This window comes from Trichosurus vulpecula, chromosome 2 (genome assembly GCF_011100635.1).
Source record: "Trichosurus vulpecula isolate mTriVul1 chromosome 2, mTriVul1.pri, whole genome shotgun sequence".
In the NCBI taxonomy this organism is placed as follows: domain Eukaryota; kingdom Metazoa; phylum Chordata; class Mammalia; order Diprotodontia; family Phalangeridae; genus Trichosurus; species Trichosurus vulpecula.
The window spans coordinates 19,040,492-19,064,826 of record NC_050574.1 but is presented as its reverse complement, the minus strand read 5'-3'; the positions used below and the strand labels follow the sequence as shown (position 1 = coordinate 19,064,826).

Here is a 24,335-nt window from a genome sequence, read left to right as displayed (position 1 = left end):
CCCATCCAACTTCAGCTATGCCCATCTCTTTTCACCTCTGCTAGTCTGCCAGGGGTGAGGGGAAACCTCAGCGTTGCTTGGATTTGCCTCTTATTCATGATTAGTGGCAGTAGTTCAGATGGGCATCAATACTTTGAAATTCTTTGGCTCACTGTTTATGCCTTTGACCACTTAGCCAATGAGGAATAATTCTTGTTCTTAGATATTTGTGTTGGACCACCCATGTAGAGAAGGGACCAGTCGTTCCCACAAACTGCTACTACCAGAGAAAAGGCAAGCCTACATCTTGGGGGAGAAGACGCTAGGAGCAGCATGTTCCATGCCACGGCCTCAACCATCCTGAGCCAGAGATCCCTGGGAATAGCAGGGCCTCCAGGCTGCTGGCCCGATTTCCAGTTCAGTCCCCACAGTCATCCTCTAGGGGGTGTTAACCTTTGTGGAGACACTACCTGGCGACTATTTCTATAGGTGCTGTTGACTCCTCAGCAAGATTTCATTATGAATAAATTGTGAGTGCTGTGGGATTTGGGCTTCTTTACAGCCTTAGAAAATAGTGTCTTTGCCAACTCTCAAGGTGTAGAGGAAGTAGGAGTGAAAGGAGGATCTAGAAATCACATCGATTGTTTTAAAGCAGTATTTGGCAAGACCAATGAAGAAGTCTGTTATTTTTCCTTAAAATTGGCACTTCAAAGATTTTACCATTAATAATGAGTCAACTCACTTGAGCATCTACCTCTGTTTTTGTCCAGTAAAAAACTAAGTAAATGAAAGAAGATTAGAAGGGACAGTATGTTTCCTGTCTCTAGTCACTTCATGGTAGTGACGTCATATTAGGAAGGATTCAGGATCCTAGGTGACAGAAGCTTTATGGTGCAGAGGTGCTCCTTGTCCCAGAAGTTAGACCCAGTGATGTGATAGATGCTTATCCCGAGAAAAATGCATCAAATTCTTGGTTGGGAAGAAAGGGTAATGGACTTAACCCTGCCTGAATCTTGTAAGGTGGGAATTTGAATGTCAAATACCATTCCCTTCTGTGCATGGAGAATTAGAAGACCACAAAGTAGGTCTCTGGTATCAGATTGCTGTTCTTGCTCTGGTGGTGATTTTTTTGTGATTTGTGACATGAAAATACACCAAGATTTTTTTTCTTTTATAACTTCCATTCATAAAGCTTCAACCTGCTAAAAAGTGCAAATGTAACTTGTATTGAGGAAAACTTGATATACAAAATCCAACTTCCTAAAAATATGTATTTTAGAAGGTGATTATTCACATGAAACTGTATGCTATCACAGAATTTCAGAGTTTGACAGGACCTCAGAGGCCAGCTACTTCAAACTAGATGTGAACAAGAATCCCCTCTAGAGCAAAACCAAGTAGTGGTCATTCAGCCTTTGCTTAAAGATCACCAGTGCAAGAGAATCCATTTACCTTCCAGAGCAGCTCATGGGACTTTTGGATAATGCTCATTGAAAGGAAGTGTTACGATAAGTCAAGACTAAATTTGCTTCTTCACAGCTGTCACCTGTAGCTCCTGGTTCTGCTCTCAGAGGCCGAGCAGAGCAGCTTTTCATATACAAGCTCTTAAAAATACTCGGTAACAGTTATTATCTTCACATTTCTTCTCCTTCCCTTCCCCACTTCAGTATCTTTGCCAAGGAACCCCCCCCCCCAAGGGGTCATGAAGAGTCAGACATAACTGAAACGACTCAAAAGCAACAGAGCTTCTCTATATCATAGACTCCAGGGATAGAAGTTTTTCATGAATTCTTCATAGAATCCCAGAATTTGGAAGAGTTTGAAAAGGAGCTTGTTGGCCATCTAGTCCAACACTTTCATGAAAGAACTCCCCTCGTATGGCGCCCTGCCAAGTTCTTGTCCAGCCTTTGCTTGCTTCCTGTCAAAGTGCATGTTCCACGCCGGGAAGGCTCTCACTGATTACTGACATCAAGTTCCAGTTTATCTCTTCACAACTTTTTTCTGCTGTTCCTAGTTCTGCTCTCTGGTCCCAACAGAACGTGGGCAGATTCTCTTCCATTTGACAAGTCCTGAGGTACCTGAAGACAGCTTGCACATCACCTGAGTCTTTTCCAGGCTAAACATGCCTTGACCTTTCCACCAGTCCTCAGAAGAGATGCACTCCAGGTCCTTTACCACCCTCATTGCCCTTTAAAAATCTTCCGCTTCTCAGTAAGCTCCTTCAGCTGTGGCTTCCCCACTTAAAAATACTCCAGATGAGGCCTGATGTTCATCATCAGGTCTGATTCAGTGGGATTAAATATTCCTGGAGCCTATGCAGCTCTTTATTTTAGCACAAGATTGTGTTAGATTATTTTGCTTCAATAACACAGTAATGGCTAATATTGAGTTTGCTCTCTACTAAAAAAATCCGTTTCTGAACAACTATTGTCTATCCATGCCTAGCCCTATCTTGTACTGGTAATGTTAATTTTTTTAACCAAATATCAGAAGTTAATAGTTTGTCCCCTATTGAATTTCACATTATTTCATTTGGTCCAATGCTGTCAAAAAAGATTTGGATTCTGAATTTAATATTCATTTTATTGTTATCCTCTACTTAGTGTCATCATCAAATTTGATTTACTTTTATCTAAATCATTCATAGGCATGTAAAATAGAATAGGAATAAGTCACCAAGCAACTCAAGTTAGCAAGCATTTATTAAGCACCTTCTGAGTTCCAAGCACTGTGCTAAAGCATTGTGAATACAAAGGAAGACAGAAACAGTCCCTGCCCTCAAGGAGTTCATATTCTAATAGAGGAGACAACCTGCAAAATAGGGGAAAAAATGTACAGATTAGAAAAAAATGGAATAAATTGATGATAATCTCATAGGGAAAGAACTAGCATTAAGAAGGACCAGGAAAGACCGTGCAGAAGGTGCAAATTAAGCTGAGACTTGAAGGAAACTGGGGAAGCCTGGAGGTAGAGATGAAGACAGGGAGAAGTGCAGGAGTGGGAGCAAGCTGGTGAAAATGCAGTAAGGAGACAGCATCTTGGGTGAGGAGCAGCAAGGTGGCCAGTGTCACCAGATAATAGAGTACATGGAAGGAAGTGAGTTGGAAGAAGACAGGAAAGGTAGAAAGGGCTTTCTGTTTGCTCCTGGAGGTAATAGCGAGCCACTGGAGTTTATTGATTGTGGGAGAAGGAAGGACATGGCCAGACCTGTGCTTTAGGAAGATCGTCCACATGCAGGATAGACTGGACTGGGGAAAGATTCGAGGCAGAGAGACCAGCCAGCAGCTGTCAGTGATGAGCTCCTACCCCAGGGTGGTGGCAGTACCAGAGGAAAGAAAGGGGCACAGATGGGAAATGTTACAAAGGTAGCAACAACAGAACGAAGACATTGGAAAGTGAGAGTGAGGAAGCAAGGATGACATTGAAGTTGTAAACCTGGGTAACAGGTGCATATTTGTTCTAATATGCATAGAGGCTGTCTAGTCTGAGATGTCTAATAGTCAGGTCAAGTGCAAGGCTGGAGGTCAGGAGAGAGGTGAGAGCTGGATAGATAAATCTGAGAATCGTCTATGTGAAGGAAGGCTGGTTAGAGATCCATCCAGAGATGGAGAGGAGACTGAGAAGGAACAGCCAAACAGCTAGGAAGAGAGACAGGAGAGAGCAGAGTTTCAGGAAGAGGGTGCATGATGTAGAAGCTGCAGACCAGTCAAATATGATGAGGACTGAGAAAAGTCCATTGGATTTAGCATCTAAGGGATCACTGGTCACTGTGGCTCAGCACAGATCTGTGGGGTGCTCTACTAGAGTCCTCTGGTCAGGTTGACATAGAACCAATAACAACCACTATGTGAGTCTAGCCATCCAGTTAGTTCTAAGTCACCTAATTGCATTACCCCTGTAGGCCACCTCTCTCCTTCTTCTCTACAAGAATAACATGAGATTTGCTAAGATTTTGGTAAACAGCCATAGCATTCCTCTTATTAACTAGTTTATCGATTAGTCTGACATGACCCATTCTTAATAAAGCCACATTGGCTCTTTTGTAGTCACTGCTTCCCTTTCTGGATGCCTACCAGTCAGCTTTTTGATGATCAATTCTAGAGTTTTCCTAGGAATGGAAGGCAGTTTGTAGATTTTTTTCTTCCCCTTTTTGAAAATTGGGACACTTGCCTTTCTTCAATCTTGAACCTCTTTCATTTTCCATGATATTTTTAAAATACCACTTAGAGCAATTCACCAAGTGACCTTTGCTCTTGTCCAGTGTTCACTCTCATTTTACAGATGACCAGAGCCACACAAAACAGAATGCATATTCGAACCCATGTCTAGATCCAGTGACAGGCTGCCATTTCTATAAAACATTGGTTGCACGAGTGCAGTAGTATATGAAGAAGTAATGATTTGGCTTGCAGTAACTTCCCATTGTAAGTCGGGAAGAAAAATGTTAGGAGAACTTAAGTACTTTTAAAAGCTTCAAATGTCAATTTGTTGAGGTCCTACTTTGAGTTTTTCATTTTACATGAACTGAGAAAAGATATTTCTTCCTCTATCCTGCTGATCATATGATATTCCACAGGAAAGTCCATTGAGCAGTGGTCACCAAGAGTGTCTTAGAGCAGGCAGAAAGTTGAAAACTTGTTCTCCAAACATAGAAGAGCGAGCAGAAGGGCACACATGCCCTTCTGTGAGAACCTGGGCTTGGGATGTGGCCTGCCACTGCTCAGTGAAGCCTCTCCCCCTCCCCACCTTCTGCCTTCCCAGCTCGTCTTTGCTTGGTAGGGGTTTATTCATCTTGTACTTCGCAGTACAGAAATATTGGTATCAAACTGCTAAAGAGACACATGAGATTCTGGCAAATTGCACCCAAAACACTAACATAAGAACAAAAGGAATAATACCGAGGTCCTTTTCAAGATGTTCTTTTGATGGCATCCTCTGCTGGAGAAGTCTTCTTAGGAAGCCAGATGGTTCACGCACCTCATTACCTTCTCAGGCAGCGTGACTGGCCCGTGGTTACCTGCCTGCTTCTTGACTCTATCAGTGAAGTTAATGTCTTTTACCGAGATAGTGTAGTGATTCCCGAAACCGTAGATCAAATTAGCGGAAGTTACAAAACCTCAGACCCCAGTCTGGCACTGTTGTCGTCTTGCTTGTTTGGGACTGCCTTCTGATGCTTGTTCCCAGAAAACCGGATGCATTCCTAGGTTCATTTGAAAGTTTGAAGTGCCTTGCCTCCATTGCCCAAAATTGCAGCTCAAGAGCTTGTCTCAGATTTCTGGGGGTTTTGTGATGTGTCAGCTCTTTTTTATTTTGTTCTTCCTGGAGCAGCATTAACCTTTGTGCCTTCAGTGGATATCAATAAATCAGTTTATGAATTGAAAAGAAGACTTGGTCTGTGGTCTGCTGATTAATGATCTTGCCTCATTTTGCTCTTTTCCACACTGATTTGTGGTATGTTCTGGATCTTTTTAGAAACTCTTTGCATTTTACAGTGCTGCACAGTTTAGCGTGTACTTTTCCATCCATTTTTTTCATTTTATCTCTTGACAACTTTATGAGACAAGTAGAGGAAGTTTCTTTTCTCTCTCTCTCTCTCTCTCCCTCTCTCTCCCCCCCCTTCCTTCCTTCCTTCTTTCTTATTAATAAACTGAAGCTAAGAAATTGTACGTGCATGTCACATGGTAGCTAAGTTGACCTAGCTATTTTACAGCCCAGATTCTAATTTCTAATTATCCATTACTCTTTTCACAACACAGTGCATTATGATTTGTTGAAAGTTTTTGAAAACTGGGCACTCGGTATCAGATATAAAAACTCACAACTTACTGATGAGAAAAAGTTACTAATCTCCAAACCTCATAAGAAATGAAGAGGATGGGAGTTGAAATTGAGACTCTTTTAGTGCCATATTTCCCCATCCATCCACCCCCTGAATATAGTTTTATTCCAAACAGAAAATAGCCTTGTATTAGCCTTGAAGCCTGGCTTGCGGTGACTCCGCACTGGGGTTTTAGCATCTAGATGACTAGAACTTTATCCAACCCTAGCCTTTGGGTTCTGCAAACATTCCCCCCTCAACAGTGATGAAGCTGAGATTCTTGTGATCGAAGGCATACACACCTTCTTGTTTCTTCTTGAAGTGGGCCAAAATGCAGCCACGGGTTTGTTATGGAGCAGACAATACAAGGTATCAAGGTGTTGTTGTGGCACGGTGGTTTGTGCTTTGTGTGATCTGCGGGGAATCTAACAGGCTTCTGCTGTGGAAACAAATTATGATCAGAAAGAATTAATTCAAGACGATTGGATAAAGAAGGTTAATTTTCTTTTTCTTCTCCTTCTCACCTTTATTTCCCAAGTTTGGGAGCCTCTGGTGGGGCGAGTGCTTCTGATTCCTGCAGCGACCATTTCACCATTGAAACGTGCAAGGAGACAGACATGCTGAACTACCTCATCGAATGTTTTGACAGAGTTGGAATAGAGGAAAGAAAAGCACCAAAGGTAAGCTGGAGTGTGCCGGCAGAACAGAGCAATTCAGAACACTGGAGATTTCTGCTAGGGAGCAAAACATCCCACTTGGTGGTTGTCCCTTCCTCCTTGGGCCCCTGGAGTCCAGTGATTGGCATGGAGTGGGGAAAGCTCTAGACTTGATGGCGAAGGTGTCCCCACACTGTCATGTGGAAGAGGAGTTAGATTTTGTTTCAGCTCGGAGAAATCAGTAGAAGTGGTACAGGTGGAAGGAGAGAGGCAGACCGTGAGAGCTGTCCAAGATGGACCTGGGCTGCCCGACAGTTCCCCTTCAGCATGGAGGCTCTCTTTGTCTTTTACGTATGGGATTCTTGTCCAAGTGTTGGTAAGACTAAAGACCAGAGGTCCTGCTATACTCGGAGATTCTTTGATTGTTGTTTTTAAGGACATTCCCATCTTGTACTTGTTCGATGCCCCTCCCAGTGTTAAATTGCAAAAGAAATTGGTCGTTGCCACACTGCCTTTATACCCACAGAATGGTCCAGTGGCATGTGATATGGGTTGGTCTGCTCGGTCATAGAGGTCATTGCTAGCTCTGCAAGTCCAAGAGGACCCATTGACTTTGTGGACCTGGGACTGGTTGATGCTAGATTGAATGACTAGCTCCACTCTGAAACTTTCCTCTGCCGACAGTAGACATCAGGGCAGTAAGAAGTCCTGTCAGCAGAGATTTTATTGTAGAATGTTTTCCTTTGACTGTGAATAGGGGAGGGAGAAAATTCCCTTTCTGTGATCACTTTTCTTGGGACAGTTTTTGGTATAGAAAAGGGCTGTCTTTGTTCCTGGCGTAACACCCTCCACTTTTCTTTTTCAGATGTGCAGCCAACCGGCGGTCAGCCAGTTACTGAGCAACATCCGCTCACAGTGCATATCCCATGCTGCGTTAGTGTTACAGGGCTCATTAACGCAACCAAGGTATGGAGCATTGGGGAATTCGTGGGCGTTTAACAGTGAGAGAATTATCGCCATTGAGTTGAATAATTTGCAACCTTCTGGGAATTGATATGCTGTTGTAATTGTAAAGCCTTAGTATGTCACGGAACCTTACCGAACTCTTAGCAGTTTTTCCCTCTGCAAATGGAGAGTGCCTGTCCATCTCTAAAATCCTGGGATTCCTGGGTTTTATTTTATGCCTCCCCTTTCTTTCCCCCAACCCCAAGCTTGCCCTCCTATTCCCCCTATGCTATGTGGCAGATGTGAAAGAAAGGTGAAAATAAACTAAAATTCATTTTATTTTGAGAGCTTCTTAATACCTTCTTAAGATAACTATGGATCTGGCTTTGTGGAATGTGTTGGAATCTTTGAGTCAAGACTTTTATTTTTAAAAAGCTCCAGGATGAGCATGGGTTAAAATAAATAGAACCATCTAGTAATCAAAGCCATAGACTACTTTTTGTAGATGTAGGCATGATCGACTTTTGGTTATCCAATAATGGAGAAGATGATGGCATGGATGGACGAAAGCATTAAAAATCTTCAGATTAGTTTCAGGTACTTGTGGAATATGATTTCCCTCTCCCCTACCTATCCTTCTATCTCATAGTTTGCTTAGGCCGTGATCCAAAGTAACTTGCATTCTCTGAGTAATAGCAGTTGGAGCCCTGGAGCATATCTTCCAATCTGGGAGGGCTGTTAGAGCACACAGTGTCAGGAGGGACCTTAAATATATGCTAGTGTCCATCTCTTCCCCTATTTTCAGATGAGGATTGACAGAGTTCATTCTTGCTTTTCACTGGCAAAAATTGTTTGCCTTCTTCTTTCTTGTGCTCCTATGTTTGGTGTTTGTAGGTTTAAAAACATAATTTGAGGCTTTATTCTCTGAGCTGAGTCTGTTAAAACTTAAGTACTGGTAAAAAATAAAATGTGTATGCTCCTTAATATCATAAACGGGGGTTCTGTACAGAGGATTTCAATTGCTTCTTGATGACTCCCAGAAGTTTCCAAGGTTCTTACTGCTTCATGGGCATAAACTTAGATTTCCATGCTTCATTTTTAATAAGGTGCATCTAGGAAGAAGTTCTGTGGCTTCCTTTCCTTTCTCCTCTCCCCGCTATGCCCCTCTGCCTTCCCCCTTCCTCCTCCTATCACTTCCTTCCTTTTTTCCCCTTCCCTTTCCTGGAGGGAAAAGACACAGTGGTTGTTTTGCAGACCCTCATTAGCCTTCACCGAAGAAGACACAGAGAGGTTGATAGCAGGTTTTCTCGAGTCCTCTTGTAAATGACTAACACAGAATATCCAAAGAATTTTAGCACCTAAAAACCCAAGTCTATTTCTTTTAATAGGAGATTCTATAATCATCTTTGAGTTAGATTGTAATGAGCGGCCTTCATTGTTTTTGGTTTCTGTGTGAATAAAGGTCCATGCAGCAGCAGTCTCTCTTGGTACCCTATATGCTGTGTAGGAACCTCCCATTTGGTTTCATCCAAGAGCTGGTGAGAACAACCCACCAGGATGAAGAAGTGTTCAAACAGGTAAGAGGCTTCTGGCGTTTCCAGTCGCTCGAGCTTCAGTCCATAAGCACCAAGGCTGCTGAGTGATGGGATGTTGGGAGATGGGGCCTGTGCAGCCTTTCCATATATGCAATAACTAGTAGCTTCCTTTCATGTGAGGGATGAAAATCATGTGGCCTATGTCAAAGAATTTTTACCTGTTACTCTTTGTGTTGGGAAGGAGAGACACTTTACTATTAAATCAGGAATTTTAAAATACTCTTCTCCTTTGAGAGGCCCCTTGCTCACCCCAGCTTTGAGGAATCACTCTTTGTTCCTCCACCTTTGCCCATGCCACATTCTACTTGTATCATCTCTTCCCTTTTAGATGACAAACCCTTTGTATGTGATTGGTCTCTTCTGCCATCTCTGTCTTCCCATTACCCAGCAGGTGCTTAGTAAATGTTTACTGAACAGAGAGCTTGATCAGACAGTCGGTCCACAAACTTCCTTTGAAAAGTGCCACCCCTGCCCAGTTCCACTGTTAGTGATTCCAAGAAGCATCATAGTAGAGTAGAAAGTGCCCCTGGAATGTGGCGGAGCTGCCTTCCTGTACCCCTTGGGAGCATGGACAAGTCACAGAAGGTCTCTGGGAATCAATTTCCTCTTCTGTAAAATGATCTCAAACTTCATAATTCATCCCATCCTTATGAAGTGCTTAGAATATTCAAGGTTGTGCATGAAATGCTAAGGATACCAAGGCAAAAACAAGGGTGGTTTGGGGCTTATTGGCCCATGTCCGAAGACAGGTGATCTCAGAAGCATTTCTAACAGTAAAGAAGATCTGCTCCTTTTTTCAAGTAGCTTGCAATCTGGTTGTTGAGAAGAAGCAAATACATTGAAAGTTAAAACAGTGATATGACAGTGTGTTCAAGGATACCGCAAGGTGGGATAGTTAGAGTTCAGAGGAAGCTTCACCAATCATTCGTATTGACAGAGCGGCCCAATGATCTGAAACATTTCATTTGTAAACTAGGTATGATATCAGTGTCTCAATGACCTTTTCTGCCATAATACTGTTCTCTTTTTAAGTCCTTTTAAGATGTCATGGTATCAAGTGTTATGAAAGCACCAAGTGTTGGTGGAGTAAGAGACTTTGGGAGCTTTCAGGTTTAGAACCATAGGTCATCCCTGGAGAGTTAGAGAGTAAGTACTTTCCATTAGAATGCTTAGAAATTGAAAGGTTTTCCTGAGAATTGGTAACACAGCATCATCTCCCAAAGCAGGCTGTTTTTCTTCTTCCTTATAAGTTGCTCTCAGAGATGATAGTCGACCTGTGCTTAGAAAAGATAAAGGGATCCACTGACATGTTTATCTCCCTGGCTTGGCTGCTGAGTAGTTTTTTAGGCATGATCAAGACAATCAGCAAGCATTTATTAAGCCCTTATTATATGCCAGGCATTGTGCTAAAAACGGGGGTGTACAAAGAAAGGCAAAACTGCTCTCCCTGTTCTTAAGGCTCTCCCATTGGATTGGGAGAGACGATAATGCAAATAACAAGGTACATGAAGTGTATCTACTAAGTAGATGGAAAGTACTCCCAGATGGAGCACACCAGCATCTGGGCAGTGGAAGGAAGAGGGCTACGAATGACTCCCTGCAGAAGGTAGGATTGGAGGTGAGTGGCGAAGGAATCCAGGAGGAAGAGGTGAAGGAAGGAGGACCCTCCTCTAGCCACGGGGGCAGCCGGTGAAAGGGTGCTGACTAGGAAGGAGGGAGTGTGGTGTTTGAGGAAGAACAAGGAGGCCAGTCTAACTGAGTGATAGAGGATGTAAAGTGTGAGAAGCCTGGGGAGGTGGAAAGGAAAGTACCAGAGGTCTTCATATTTGAGCTTGGAGAGTTCCTGGAGTTTGTTGAGTATAGGTGTTGACATCATCATGCCTCTACTCTAGGAAAATCACTTTAGTGACTAAGTGGTCGATGCATTATAGTGGGGAGAGATGAGACAGCAAGACCAAGAGATGGGACCTCTTAGAAGGGTACTTAGCACACAAGGTGAGGTGACAAGGGCCAGAGCTAGGATTTTGTGTTGTTGAGCTATGTCAGTCTTGTCTGACTCTTCGTGACCATTTGGGGTTTTCTTGGCAGAGATCCTGTTACCCTCTCCAGCTCATTTTACAGAGGAGGAAACTAAGGCACATAAAGGTTAAATGATTTGCCCAGGGTCACACAGCTAGTAAGTGCCCGAGGGTGGATTTAAACTCTTCCTGACTCCAGGCCCTGACACTCTATCCACTGTGCCACCTAGCTGCCTATCATATGAGAGGTGTGAAGGTAGAAATGACAAGCTATGGCAGTGGATTGCATATGTGGGATGAGTATGAGTCAGGAGATCAGGATGTCACTGGGTAACTGGGAGGCTGAGAAGAAGAGAGTTTGGGGAGAAAAATCCTAAGTTCTCTTTTGAACATGTTAGGTTTGCAGTATCTCCAGTTCAGGTTGTCCAAAAAGCAGTTGATGATGAAGAACCAAAATACAGGATTGAGGCTACAGCTTCATATGTGATTCGGGGAATAATTTACCTAGAAATGCTCATTGAACCCATGGGGATGATAGATGATGAAGTTTGATAATAGAGAAATGAAGAGAGTCCAGGACAGAGCCTTGGGGGACACACACAGTGCAGTCATAGCTCTCGCTGCTCATCTGTGGTACAATCAAATTCTGCCTTTGGTCAATGACAAGGATTTTGTGAAGCTGTGGTGATATGGGCTTTATATAGTTCTAAATTTGGAGATAAAATTCCATGGGTAAAAATGTTCATTAACTTGAAATGTTGTGTACACATATGTTTTGTTTGCGAATGGTTTTCTTGTTTTAAATCACTTATTGGTTTAATCTTCTTGAGTCACAGGAATGAGAAGAGCCTGATGAATAATGAAACTAATATAACCAATAAAAGAACTTTAGAAAGAACCATATTCATTCCTTGCAAGCAGCTGCCTTACATGTACACTGTGAAATAATATAGAGAGATGAGCTTTACTAGAATTGGGCTGAGTCCACTTACTAATAATCTTCCTTTTATCTGGGGTTATCACAGTAGCAATATGAGCATGATCCAAACCCGCTCAACAATGGCTCTGTGACATTCAGCCTAGTTTTGCTCTAAGAATACTGAAGTTGTTGATGGCCACGTTATTTAGCCCAGAGTTTAACTCCAGACTTTTGCTGTAATTTAAATGATGTTGCTTCCTTGTGTATTTTATCATTGAATTTTTTTCTCTAGAAAGCTAAAGTAATTTCTGTTTGGTAATGGATGGTAAATTGAAATACGTTTGGATTGGGGAGGTTTTTCTCTATTTTGACTTAGGGGATTGGCTAGATTGAATTATAAAATCTTCTCATTAAAGCCAAGCTCTTCTTTTAATGTGGGGCGGGACGGGACATAAACCACTGTTGACTAGACATTATTTTGGGGATTTAGTAGCTCCAGCATTTCTTCAAAGTTGTAGGGATAATTTTTTTTAAATAGAAACAAATACTTTAAAAATCTAAAGTAGGAAACAAATCTCAAGTTATTGCTTGTTCTAACTTTTTTTTTTTGGAGAGGGGAAGGCAGGGCAGTTGGGGTTAAGTGACTTGCCCAAGGTCACATATCTAGTAAGTATGTCAAGTGTCTGAGTTCATTTCCTGACTCTAGGGCTGGTGCTTTACTCACTGCGCCACCTAGCTGCCCCTCAAGTTATTGCTTGTTAAGCTATGATGATATGTTTTGCCCTTTTCCCTAGACAAGTTTTTGCTAGAATTGGGTTTAGTTTAGAGTATCAGATGTAAACAGTGCTATTGAGTTATCTTTTTTAGGATTTTTTTGATGATCTTAATGAAATAACTGCTGGATGTTTTCTTTATAATTGTCTTTTTGAGATTTGTTTTTTGATTGTAAGTATTAGCTTGCCATTTTAGATGATTATAAAAATCTGTTCCTTCCACTCTAGCTGGTTCAGTTGTAGCTACTAAGCCAAACACTTGAGCTCCAGCTTGTGCTTCCATCCATCTCCAGATCACTTAAGGACAGTGCCAACCAGAGGAGCCTTTGTCAAACTCTGCTTTTTAAAAGCCTTCAAGAAGATGAGTGGGGAGAGGGCTTAGTAGATAGGAGGGACGAAACTCTTAGGAAACACAATTGTCCCATTCTCCAAGGTTATGGTAGGTATTACTTGCGAGCTCCTAGACTACATCTTCTGACTTCATCGGTCTTTAGACCTTTGGTTATGAATTAGCCAATTCAGTTTCAATGTTTTCTACTTTACATTGTTAGTCTTGACCAGGCTGTCCTAAAGATGAATGTATTGAGACCTGAGGGCAAATGTGATGGATAAACTTTGTGGTGGCCATATGCCCAGAGTATTCTAGGGAAACATTTCTTAAATTTGTGCAGCCCCATCAATTTCACTCTTTTTGAAAGCAGGCCATTCTAACTTGGTTATATGTTTTCCTTTTTGTTATGCTGTATGTTTCTTTGGACTGGACAGTTTGAACTAACAGAGTAGATCTGGTATTGATTTTGTTATTCCTTTCTCCAAATTGAATCAATAAAATGGACAGAATTAAATGGGAAGCTCAACTTCTTGGTAAGAATTTTTTTCCTCTCCAAATCCATGAATCTGAGGAAATGTGGAGAAAACAACTTTGATTTCAACATACGTGGTTTAAGCAGGTGACCTATAAAGGTCACCTGGCTCTTTTGTATGAGGTTGGCAGGGGACAGAATCTGTCCTCTCCCTGGAAGTCCCACCTAAAGGGCATTGAGGCCACAAAGCCGTCTATCCACCCATCTATCCATCCATCCATTCATTCAACAAACATATATTTGTCAAGTGCCAAGAAGCACTTGTTGAAGTCTCGGTTCCGCAAGAGTCTGTTGACCCTGGGTACTTAGAGGACTCAAAGATTCCTGGGTTGTGGTCCCTTCTCTCAGGGACTTTTTTGTGCTTGAGGGAATAAAGCAAGCATTTGGAAAACTATAGTCAGATAAAGAAAGATGTGCTGTGTGCCATAAGAGGCTCTGATAGTTCAGAGAAAACAGGTGGGCTTGGCTCACTCCACGCTGCTCCTGAGCTTCGGGGCCTGTCCTGTTAGGGGAGAGCCTGGAGCGGGTGGGTGCCTTTCTCCTTATCTGTATGCTAAGGACCAGGGCCCAGAAAAGGAGCTTTATTGAATGCATCTGGTTCCAGTTTTTGAATTGTCTTAACATTGTGCTTTTTCTTTCTTTTTTTTTTTTTTCAGATCTTTATCCCTATTTTACAAGGTTTGGCTCTTGCTGCCAAAGAGTGCTCCCTTGATAGTGACTACTTTAAATACCCCCTTATGGTAAAGCTTTATTTTTAACCCTTTAATAGATGACTTTCTTTTCCCAGAGATTACGTTTAATATTACCAACTCCCTCCTTTTATTGATAATTAATCCTTGCTTGTATTCCTTAGTTTAAAATTATAACTTAAAATAATTTGTTATGGTTTTTCGGAATGTTTGGCGTGCAGGGAGATGAATGATTGGGGCGAATTAGCAGCCCAGAAGATAGGGCTTTGCTCATGCCCCCAGTTGGGAAATGTTTTAGGAGTTGAGCAATTACCGAAATATGTCTCTTCATAGGAGAGAAAAAAGCAACTTAAAATGACTTTAAGTTCCTGAGTCACCTGGTAATAAGCATAACATGTTTGGAATGCAAATTTAGCATTAAAAGCAATTCTAAGCACAAATTAAAGCAAATCATAATTTTAATTTTGTACATATATAGTATATTTTTGCTTTGAATCTCCTCAGTATAATTCTCTGGGCCACCTTTATTTGCGACTTGACACTATATAAGCCTTGTGTTCAGACTTGATTTCCTATGCAGAGAACTTTACCTTTCTACTGTATTTCTGCGCACTTTTTAGGAAGTATTATGCAACATGGACAGAGCTGTCAGCTAAAGGCTCATCTGATTATGGTTGATGATAAGTGGTGGTACTAAAAAGAGGAGAATTTGATTTCTCGGGCTTTGAATTTGTGATATTGGCTGTTTGGAGGAAAAATATTTTGATATTTGAAACTGGATCTTTTTTGTGTTAGAAAAATTTGAAAAGATGTAAATATGGAGTCAAACAATCTCCTTTACAAACAACTTATTAAAATATGTCAACAGAGGTATTTAATAGAAAAGCTTTGTTTTATATACATGAGAAAAGGCTTCTTTCCTGCATGCTCTGTTGTCCTCTCACACAATTGCGTCTCTTACTTCTAAGGGAACCCCAGGTGTCTAGTGAAAAAAGGACTAGATGGGCTATCAGAAAAGCAGGGTTCAGATCTTTGGTCCTCCATATGCATGTTCTGGGGCAAACCTGTCAGGCCTCAGCTTTCTCCTATAAAAGGAGGAATTTGGACAGGTGCTCCAAGTCTATAAGACCCCTTCTGGGAAGTAAACAACAGAAATGTCATTTTAAAGACTGAAATTTGAAAATGTTTGTAAGATGCGAGAAATTGTCCTTGTGTACAGTCTCTGTGTTAAGGGCCACCACCACTGCCCATGCTGTATGGTTCTGTCCAATCACATTATTCACCATAAGACGTGCTGTGTCATTGATGCTGTCGTTGGCATTGAGTACAAGGCAAGGAGTCGTTCGTGTGACGTGGAGTTCAGGGTGGAAGCACCCTCCTGAACAACAGTTTTCTTGTTCTTTTCTTTCCTTTTTTAAAATTACACGAACATTGCCTTCCCAAAAGGGAGCTTTTCTTTTTCATTTTAGTTTTTTTCATTTGTGAATTTAAGCTCAGTTGCTGTTTCAGATGAGACTTTTTGGTGTTAAAGATCAACAGAATGTCCTGGTCTTGATCAGAAGACAAAAAGCCTCTGTTCTGGGGACAATAGTGTGATGAAGTGCCATCATTGACGCCTGCCCCAGAAGGAGGGCGTGGTCTTGGTTGGCGTGCAACTTGTGTGGATCATCTTAGCAGGAATTGTGACTGTGCATGTGTGCTGTGCAGAGGCTGCTCCGCTCCCCAGCCCTTAAAGCTTTGGCTGACATCAGGACACCTAATATGGTTTATCTAGTGTTAAACGACCCCCTGTAATCCCATGACGTAGGGTAAACAAGCTTCTCTTGGAAGGGCAACTGCAGATTTCAGGCAGAATTTGGAGACTTAGCAAAGATGCCAGTCAGTGTATCTCTTCTTACCATAATAATGCTTTAGGCACAATCCATGGCTTTATGCGGTTCAGGTACAAGTTAGCTTTTTCTAGTTTCTCTGTTGGAATTTTGTATAACTTTGTGGAGTGGTAGCCACTCTAACATCTAACATATACGGAAAGCACCTTTTTTTTAGCCAGGATCAATAGTTATTATTCCTTAATGCTTGTTAAAGATAAAAACAAGGGTCAAGTAGCTTGTGTCTTTTGATAGGCAGCTGTTTATGTATATTAGGTAAACCATATTTGACTGAATCTTTCTTATTTTACTTGTAGGCATTAGGTGAACTCTGTGAAATTAAGTTTGGGAAAACCCATCCCATTTGTAGTTTGGTAAGTGGTGTTTTTTTTTTCTCCCAATAACCATACCACAGGTCTGAAGCTTTTCCTTAAAATAACCAATATTGGGAACATTTCCTACTTATAAGGAAAGCATCTGCTTAAACATTGAACAGTATGTAAATGTGAGCTATGATTATTAAAAACTTTATAAGTAATTTATAACAAAACTGTTAAAAATAAAAAGCACTTTTTCTTGAGTAGTAGATAATATTTTTGATTGAATTTCAAATGTTGAGTAATTATAATTTTTTTTTGCAATAATGCTGTGTTATTAAGTAACCAATAAGTATTTCTTTAAATATCTACTATGCACCAGGAACTATTCTGGATTCTAGGAATACATAGACAAAAAATTAATCTCTATTCCCAAGAACCTCCCATTCTAATGGGAAAGACAAGTACCTAAATAAAGGTATAAACAGAAAAAATACAAATAAATTCAGACTGGTTATATTTTATGGTATTTCAGAATAGAGAGTATTCGTTAATTATTAATAAGTAGCTCCTGCGGAAGAGAAATTGCTTGAACTTTTTGGCAGGGTGAGTTCATTTTGGTTCAAAATATTTGCTTTGGAATTTGAAAATTAAAGTCAAGTCCAACAGAGGTGAATGAAGTTGTGTGGGCTGACATATGAAAACTTCACAGACTTCAGCACAGTCACCTAATGTCTTCCTGGGATAGAAGCCGTTTGGATTCGTGTTACCAACGCAGGTGGCTGAGCATTGAATATGTGCCCTGCTGAACTCTGTGTCTTTGCAGGTCGCCTCTTTGCCTTTGTGGCTGCCGAAGTCCTTAAGCCCGGGTTCTGGGCGGGAGTTGCAAAGACTCTCTTATTTGGGGGCCTTCTTCAGTCTCTCCGTCTTTGCCGAAGACGATGTGAGTACCTGACCATTGGCTCTCTGCACCTCTCGCCTGCACATTGACCTGCTCTTCCGAATGTTACTCTGTGGAGCTTGACCGTATTCTGTCTTTTGCAGGCAAAGGTGGTTGAAAAGTATTTCTCAGGGCCTGCCATTACCCTAGAGAACACCCGAGTGGTCAGCCAGTCACTACAACATTATTTGGAATCAGCCAGAGTAAGTGTTCAGCCGAGTTAGGTTTTTTACAAAAGAACCACAAGTGGTTTCTTAATAACCTCCAAGACAATGGTAAAAGACTCAGTTCTACAAGCCTCAGTTGCCTCCTCCGTGTTGGGCCCTGGGGACACAATAGTCCTTGCCCTCAAAGAGCTGGCCTTTTCCTGCCCTGTGTTGTTTGTACTGATGTTCTCTTAGAGGGCTCGCAGGCTGAGCTGTCTTTCCAGTGTTGGGACGTTTGTGTTGAAACGTTCACATTTTCTCACATGGGCCCATTTATGAATTTAGCACAGTGGTGAAAAATGCGTGACCCCTCTTTGTCCAGAACCTAGACTAAAGCTTCCAGAAGCAAGTAGAGTAGTCCCAGGCTTGTGTCTGTACATATTTGTGGAAATAGTTACTTCTTTGTTGTGCCAAGTAGATGGTAAAAGCCTCTTTGTGCAGTAAAAACACTCCTCGGTCTCTCCCTCTTCAAAGCTAAGATGTCTGCTCAGGCATACCTGTTAGCACCCTAGAGCTGGTTTTATGGTGTAGTTGGATATGGACAAACACCTCTTGTGTGAGTGCTGCTCTCAGCATGGTTTTTTTTCTTTTTGGAGGGGGGAAGACAGGACAATTGGGGTTAAGTGACTTGTCCAAGGTCACACAGGTAGTAAGTGTGTCAAGAGTCTGAGGCCAGATTTGAACTCAGGTCCTCCTGACTCCAGGGCCGGGGCTCTACTCACTGCGCCACCCAGCTGCCCCAGCATGTTCTTTTATAGAGATTTTAGGTAGGGAATTGTTCATTCTTCAAGGCAACTGATATGTTTATTCTTGTTCCACATTTCAGCAAGAATTGTTCAAGATTCTACATAGTATTTTGCTGAATGGTGAAACTCGTGAGGCAGCTCTCAGTTACATGGCAGCTATTGTCAATGCCAACATGAAGAAGGCACAGATGCAGGTAAGGAGGTCCGGGGAGGCGCATACTGCCCCCTAGCACATTGGTGAAAAGTTGACAGCATGTCCTTCTAGTTTCACTCACAATTCAGCAGAGGGGTAAGAGGTGAGTGCATTACCAGAGACCTTGGCCCAAGTCCAGCCTAGTATGGAAAGGTGGTTTTTTAAAGGTAGCTGGGCGGTAGTGATAAGAACCTTGAAATGGAGGCATTTGTTGGATTATTCTGTTTGTAAGCTAGGAATACGACTGTGTGTGATACTTGGCAGCTGACATCACCCGCTCCCTGCTCCAGCCCTAGTGCTGCTGCCTGCCTGGAGCCACCGTGGCCTTTTCACATATCACAGGAGTGACAGTGATTTGGCTGTTCTGAGCCATGCCGTCTCTCCTTGTTTCACAGACAGATGACCGGTTGGTGTCTACGGATGGATTTATGCTGAATTTCCTTTGGGTGCTGCAGCAGTTAAGCACAAAGATCAAGCTGGAAACAATAGATCCCACCTATATATTCCATCCACGGTGTCGTATCGTTCTTCCAAGTGATGAGACACGAGTGAAAGCAACAATGGAGGAGGTTACGAGTTGGATGACTGAACTTTGTGAGTGGTATCTTTTGTGTTGGTTTCTTATTTTGATATTACTGATCACCTGGCATTTTAACATTTATCTAATTTCATTTTCTTAAATAAACTTTAATATTTTCACATTTTCTTAAGATGTTATTTAATTTTCCACCAGCAGTAGTACTTTTTGCTGAGTTGGTATATTGTTAATAGTTATTTTTTGGAACATTTCCTTGGCGGGGAGGGAGAATGGGTCTTTCAGTAAAGTGTTGTCTATATGATAGACTATATGATAGATAGTTTCCATTGTGCCAGAATTCTTTTTAAAAAATTTTCCATGATAGCAGTGAAATTTTAGGGGAAATGTCATGAAGTATTTAAATACATTTTAGTTTTTAAATTCATTCTCCCCTCTTATGTTCCCCTAGATGGAGATCAGTCTCCATTTTCTGAGCCGAAATTCCCTACAGAATGCTTCTTCCTTACGCTGCATGCCCACCACCTCTCTATTTTGCCAAGCTGTCGTCGATATATACGCAGACTCCGGGCCATCAGGGAGCTTAACAGGTTAGAGCTCTGCCTGCCCCATCTGTTTATCCCCTTTGACATTACTCAATATCTAGATCATGTGTTCCCATACACAATTCACGTCCCTAATAACCTTGAATGGAGAAGGAATCCGGATGGTAGCATACTTGTTAGCCACATGCATTCAGACTCTAGTAGGAGTGAGGGTGACTTAATCATCAGCCACTGCATTATTATGTTCGTCTGTAGAATTCATATTTCTCCTGTTGAATCCTTGAGTCTCTGAAAAGAGTGTCTAGTGTGCTTCTCTAGACTGCAAAGTTTGGAAGACATCCTAGATTGACTGTTAATGAACTTTGTCTCTTAATGACCTGCTTTAGAGTGCCTTCTAATATTTGTTTCTCATTTTCCAAATGATGACTTAAAGGCTTTAATTTCAAGACCTGAAGCATCTTTTTGATTTGGGGAAGTCTCTATGGGTTGTTAGAAATATTCCCCCATAAAAATTATAACAATTTGCTTTATCTTCATATAACCAATATACTAGAAATGTGGTTTGAAAAATGGTGCCTGAAGTTAGTCTGTTGCATGGGAAAATTGTTATTTCAGGTGGTCTAAATTCTCATTCATTTTATGATACATAATTGCAAAAAATAAGAGCTCCAGTTGTGCTTGTTGTATGTTGTTTATTTAAAAAAGCATTTCATGAAGTGTGAAGCCAACTGCAGCCTCAAAACGTTTACTCTCCCAAAGTATCTCCCATACATATGATGAGATTTCATATAAGCTTCCTTGATATTACAAATCCAAAGACATTTTTTAAAATTATATTTTATTTTCAAACCAAGATCCTCCTCTCCCTCCCCCCCACCTCACCTCCATTGAGAAGACAAGAAAAATAAAGCCCCTCTTACAAACATGAATAGTTCAGCAAAATGAATTCCCACATTAGCCATATCCCAAAAAATATATCTCAGCCTGCAGTCGGAGTTCGTCACTTTTCTCTCAGGAGGTGGGTAGCATGTTTTATCATGAGTCCTCTTTAATCATGGTTAGTCTTCACATTGTTCTGAGTTCCCGTGTCTTTCAAAGTTGTTTTTACAATATTGTTATTCTGTAAATTGTTCTCCTGAATCTACTCACCTCACTCTGCATCAGTTCATGCAGATCTTCTGAGGTTTATCTGAAATCATCCCCTTCATCATTTCTTAGAGCGTAATAGTATTCCTTAACATTCACATTGACACAAATTCTTTAGCCATTCCCCAGATTGATTGACCCTCTGTCAGTTTTCAATTCGTTGCCACCCCAAAAAGAGCTGCTGTAATATTTTTGTGCATGTGGGTCCCTTTTCTCTGTCTTTAATCTCTTTGTGGGTATAGACCTCGTAGTGGTGTTGGGTCAAGGGATAGACACACTTTAATAGCTTTTTTGGGCATAGATCCAAATCAGGCATTTAGTAAATGCTTCCTGTGTGCCAGGGATTGTGCAGAGTGCTAGGGATACAAAGACAGGCAGAAAATAGTCCTTGTCCTCAAGTTGTATCTGTTCTAATGGTAGAGACAGCATGTCGCTATCTGGGCACATGGAAGGTGCAGGGGAGATGGGAGGCACTGGCAGCTGGAGGAACCTGGAAAAGGCCGCCTGCCTTTTCTAGGCTGAACCTTGAAGGAAGCCACAGATTGTAAGAGGAGGCGTTGAAGAGGTAGAGCCATTCTGTTTCTGATTAAGGCTTGTATGCAAGACACTGTCCTAAATGCTGCAGATACAAAAAAGGCCAAAGACAGCTCCTGCAGTCTTATGCAGGAGACAGCATGAAAGCAATTATGTACAAAAGGATACATATGGGAGAAATTGGAAGTAAATTTCAGAGAGAAAACCTTAAGAGGGATCAGGAAAGACTTTTCATAGTAGGTGGAATTTTAGCTGGAATCGTCCTACGGCTCTTTTCCTGGCTAACCTCTTAGAGAAGGCTATCTACATCAGTGCTTCCATTTCCTTTCCTCTCATTATCATCTTAATTCTTTGCCATGTGCCTTCCAAACTCATTCAGCTGAAATTAGCATCTCCAAAGTTACCAATGAATTTTTTCTTAAATTCTTTTTTTAATCAACAAAAATCTGCCTTCCCAATGATCTCTTCATTGTCAAATTTGCTGGCTTTTTCTCAGTCCTCATCTATCTTGGCCTCACTCTAACCTTTGACACTGTTGATCGCCTTCTTCTCCTTGGAACCCTTTTCTCTGGGTTTCCATAACACTGGTCTCTCCTGGTTCTCCTGCCTCCTACTTCTTTGGATGGATTTCCACCCAGCCTCCCCTCCTGCCCATTAGCTGTGAGTGTCCCTCAAAGGTCTGTGCTGGGCCCTGTTCTCTCTATATGCTATTTCTCTTGGTGATCCATCAGCTCCCATAGTTTCAGCTATCCTCTCTAGCCAGATGATTCTCAGATTTATCTGACACCTCTTCCATTACCTCAAAAGCAGTAGACTGGCACACACTGGGATGGCATTACTCCATTTCCCAAGAAAAGTGGCAGTCGGGCAAGAAGCCTGCCGTGATAGAGCATTCCAAACATAGAGGACAGCCCATGCCCAAGTAGAGAGACAGGACACTGGGCGTCATGTTAGAGGAACAAGTTAACTAGTGGGGCTGGACCCTAGATAACATGGAGGGGAAGAAGACGGAAAGGTAGGAGAGGATCAGGTTATGAAGAGCTTATCTTTGATGAACTATGGAAACTTCCGGAACAGGAGGTGACGTGATCAGGCCTGTGCTTTAGAAAAATTACCTTGGCAGCCAAGTGGACACAGACTTAAGGCAGAGACCACTTAGAAGACTATTGAAATAGTTCTGGCAAGAGTCGATGAGGGTCTGACCTAAGATTGTGATCATGTAAGTAGAGAGAAGGAGATGTTCTGTGAATAGAGATGACAAAGTTGGACAGTGAATTGGATGTGTGTCCTGAGTGAGGAATTCAAGGTGACACTGAGTTTGTGAACCTGGGTGAGGGGAAGGGTGACGGTAGCCTTGATGGTAATAGGGAAGATGCTTTAGGGTAAAAGAAAATAAATTTTGTTTCAGACATATTCAATTTGAGGTGGCTATCAGACATACAGCTAGAAAAGTTTAAAAATCAATTGATGATCCAGGACTGTAGCATAGGAGAGAGACTAGGATCTGTAGACCTAGGAATCCTCTACGTAGAGATGTTCATTGGAGGCATGGATGTTAATGAGATTACCACGTGAGAGGAAAAGAGGGCTTCAGACAGTCTTGTGGGATACCCACAGTTGTAAGGCCTTTTCAGACTGAGAAGGAGTGGGAGGAGATCCAGGAGAGAGCGGTGACGTGAAAACCCATGAGAGGATGGTGATCCCTAGTGTCAGAGGCTACAGAGGACTGATCTGGCAATTAACAGATTGTTGGTAAGACAGACTTTTGTTGATTGAAAAAGAAAGGATTTTTTTTTTTAAGACATCATCGGTAACTTTGGAGAAGCTAATTTCAGCCGAATGACGAGTTTGGAAGCTTGATTTGCAAAGGGAGTTGAGGAAAGGAAACGGTATTTTCTCAAACAGTAGAAGATAGCTTTCTCTGGAGCAGTTTAGCCACAAAGGGGAGAGGAGAGATAAAGTATCCCAGCCAGCCAGGATGGCAGGATCAAATGGAGTTTTTTAGGAAATGGGAGTTTGTAAGCTTGGGAGAAAGATATGGTGGCTGGAGAGGTGTTGACAGTAAGAAGCAAGAGGGGATCATAGAGGGTTCAGTTTGCTGGAGAAATTGAAAGGGGGTGGGATCAGGGGTTCATATGACAGGGTGGCTGCTTCTTCATCTGAGAATGCAGTGAATGGGGAGATAGGGGGAAGATTTCCGAATGATGTGATATGAGAAGGAAAAAGGGAGGCAATTCTTGGTGTGTCAAATATAAGGCAAGGACCTCTTTTGAGAGAGTATGTTGGATGACTTGAAGAGAAACAGAATGATTTGTTAAAAGATCACTGTCCCACACCAGGGGGGGTGGGGTCCTGGCCTGCTTGCTCTTCTTTCTTCATCCTTTCTCAGTGCTCTCATGAGTTCCAATGGATTCAGCTCCAATGGAGCCAGCTCTGCATTAGAGCCTGGTGACTGTATTTATGCCCCTGGTGTCCTTAACATGTCCGGAAGGAATTCCCCCTTCCCCACCTCAGCCTACTCACCTATTTCCCTTGAGGGTGTGACCAGCATTACAGTTGTCCAGATTTGCCATCTTGAAGTTATACCCCAGATCTGTCTCCTTCCTTCCACTTCCATTTCAGTCAGTTGCTAAATCTTGTCAGTTTTGCTTTTTTTAATCTCATCCATATTTGTTCCCTTCTTTCCATCTATATTTTCCTTACCTGAGTTAAACCTTTTGTTACCTCTTGTCTGAACTATTCCAGTAACCTCTTAATTGTTCTCTCCTCTCCAGTGCACCCTTCACTGAGCTTCCGAAGTAATTATCCTTTGGCACAGGTCTAGCCACATCATCCCCCTGCTCAAGAATACTTAATGGCTCTGTTTTTCCTCTAGGATTAAATACACCTTCCTTACCTTGACATTTGAGACCCTTTAAAGTCTAGCTCCAGGCTGACTGTATGGACTTGCTCTCCTTCCCACACCCCCGAAATTGAACATTCTCTCTCCTCGCTCTCTGACTTTGCACAGGCCATTCCCCTGAGCCAAATACATAATCCTTCCAGGGGTC

At 41.9% G+C, this 24,335-nt stretch overlaps 1 protein-coding gene across 3 annotated transcripts in view; it reads left to right on the top strand.

Moving 5' to 3' along the window:
* The window catches only part of UBE4B (ubiquitination factor E4B), a 148,327-nt gene that overhangs the window by 90,195 nt on the left and 33,797 nt on the right, over positions 1 to 24,335 (top strand). For 2 of the 3 annotated variants that reach the window (XM_036744287.1, XM_036744285.1), the window contains 10 exons: positions 6,336 to 6,477; positions 7,319 to 7,419; positions 8,861 to 8,975; positions 14,223 to 14,306; positions 16,441 to 16,497; positions 17,267 to 17,383; positions 17,485 to 17,583; positions 18,413 to 18,526; positions 18,921 to 19,119; positions 19,512 to 19,650. In XM_036744287.1, coding sequence (XP_036600182.1) covers positions 6,336 to 6,477; positions 7,319 to 7,419; positions 8,861 to 8,975; positions 14,223 to 14,306; positions 16,441 to 16,497; positions 17,267 to 17,383; positions 17,485 to 17,583; positions 18,413 to 18,526; positions 18,921 to 19,119; positions 19,512 to 19,650 — 1,167 coding nt within the window. The remainder of the gene's footprint in view (positions 1 to 6,335; positions 6,478 to 7,318; positions 7,420 to 8,860; positions 8,976 to 14,222; positions 14,307 to 16,440; positions 16,498 to 17,266; positions 17,384 to 17,484; positions 17,584 to 18,412; positions 18,527 to 18,920; positions 19,120 to 19,511; positions 19,651 to 24,335) is intronic. The other variant, XM_036744286.1, reaches the window with a different exon arrangement.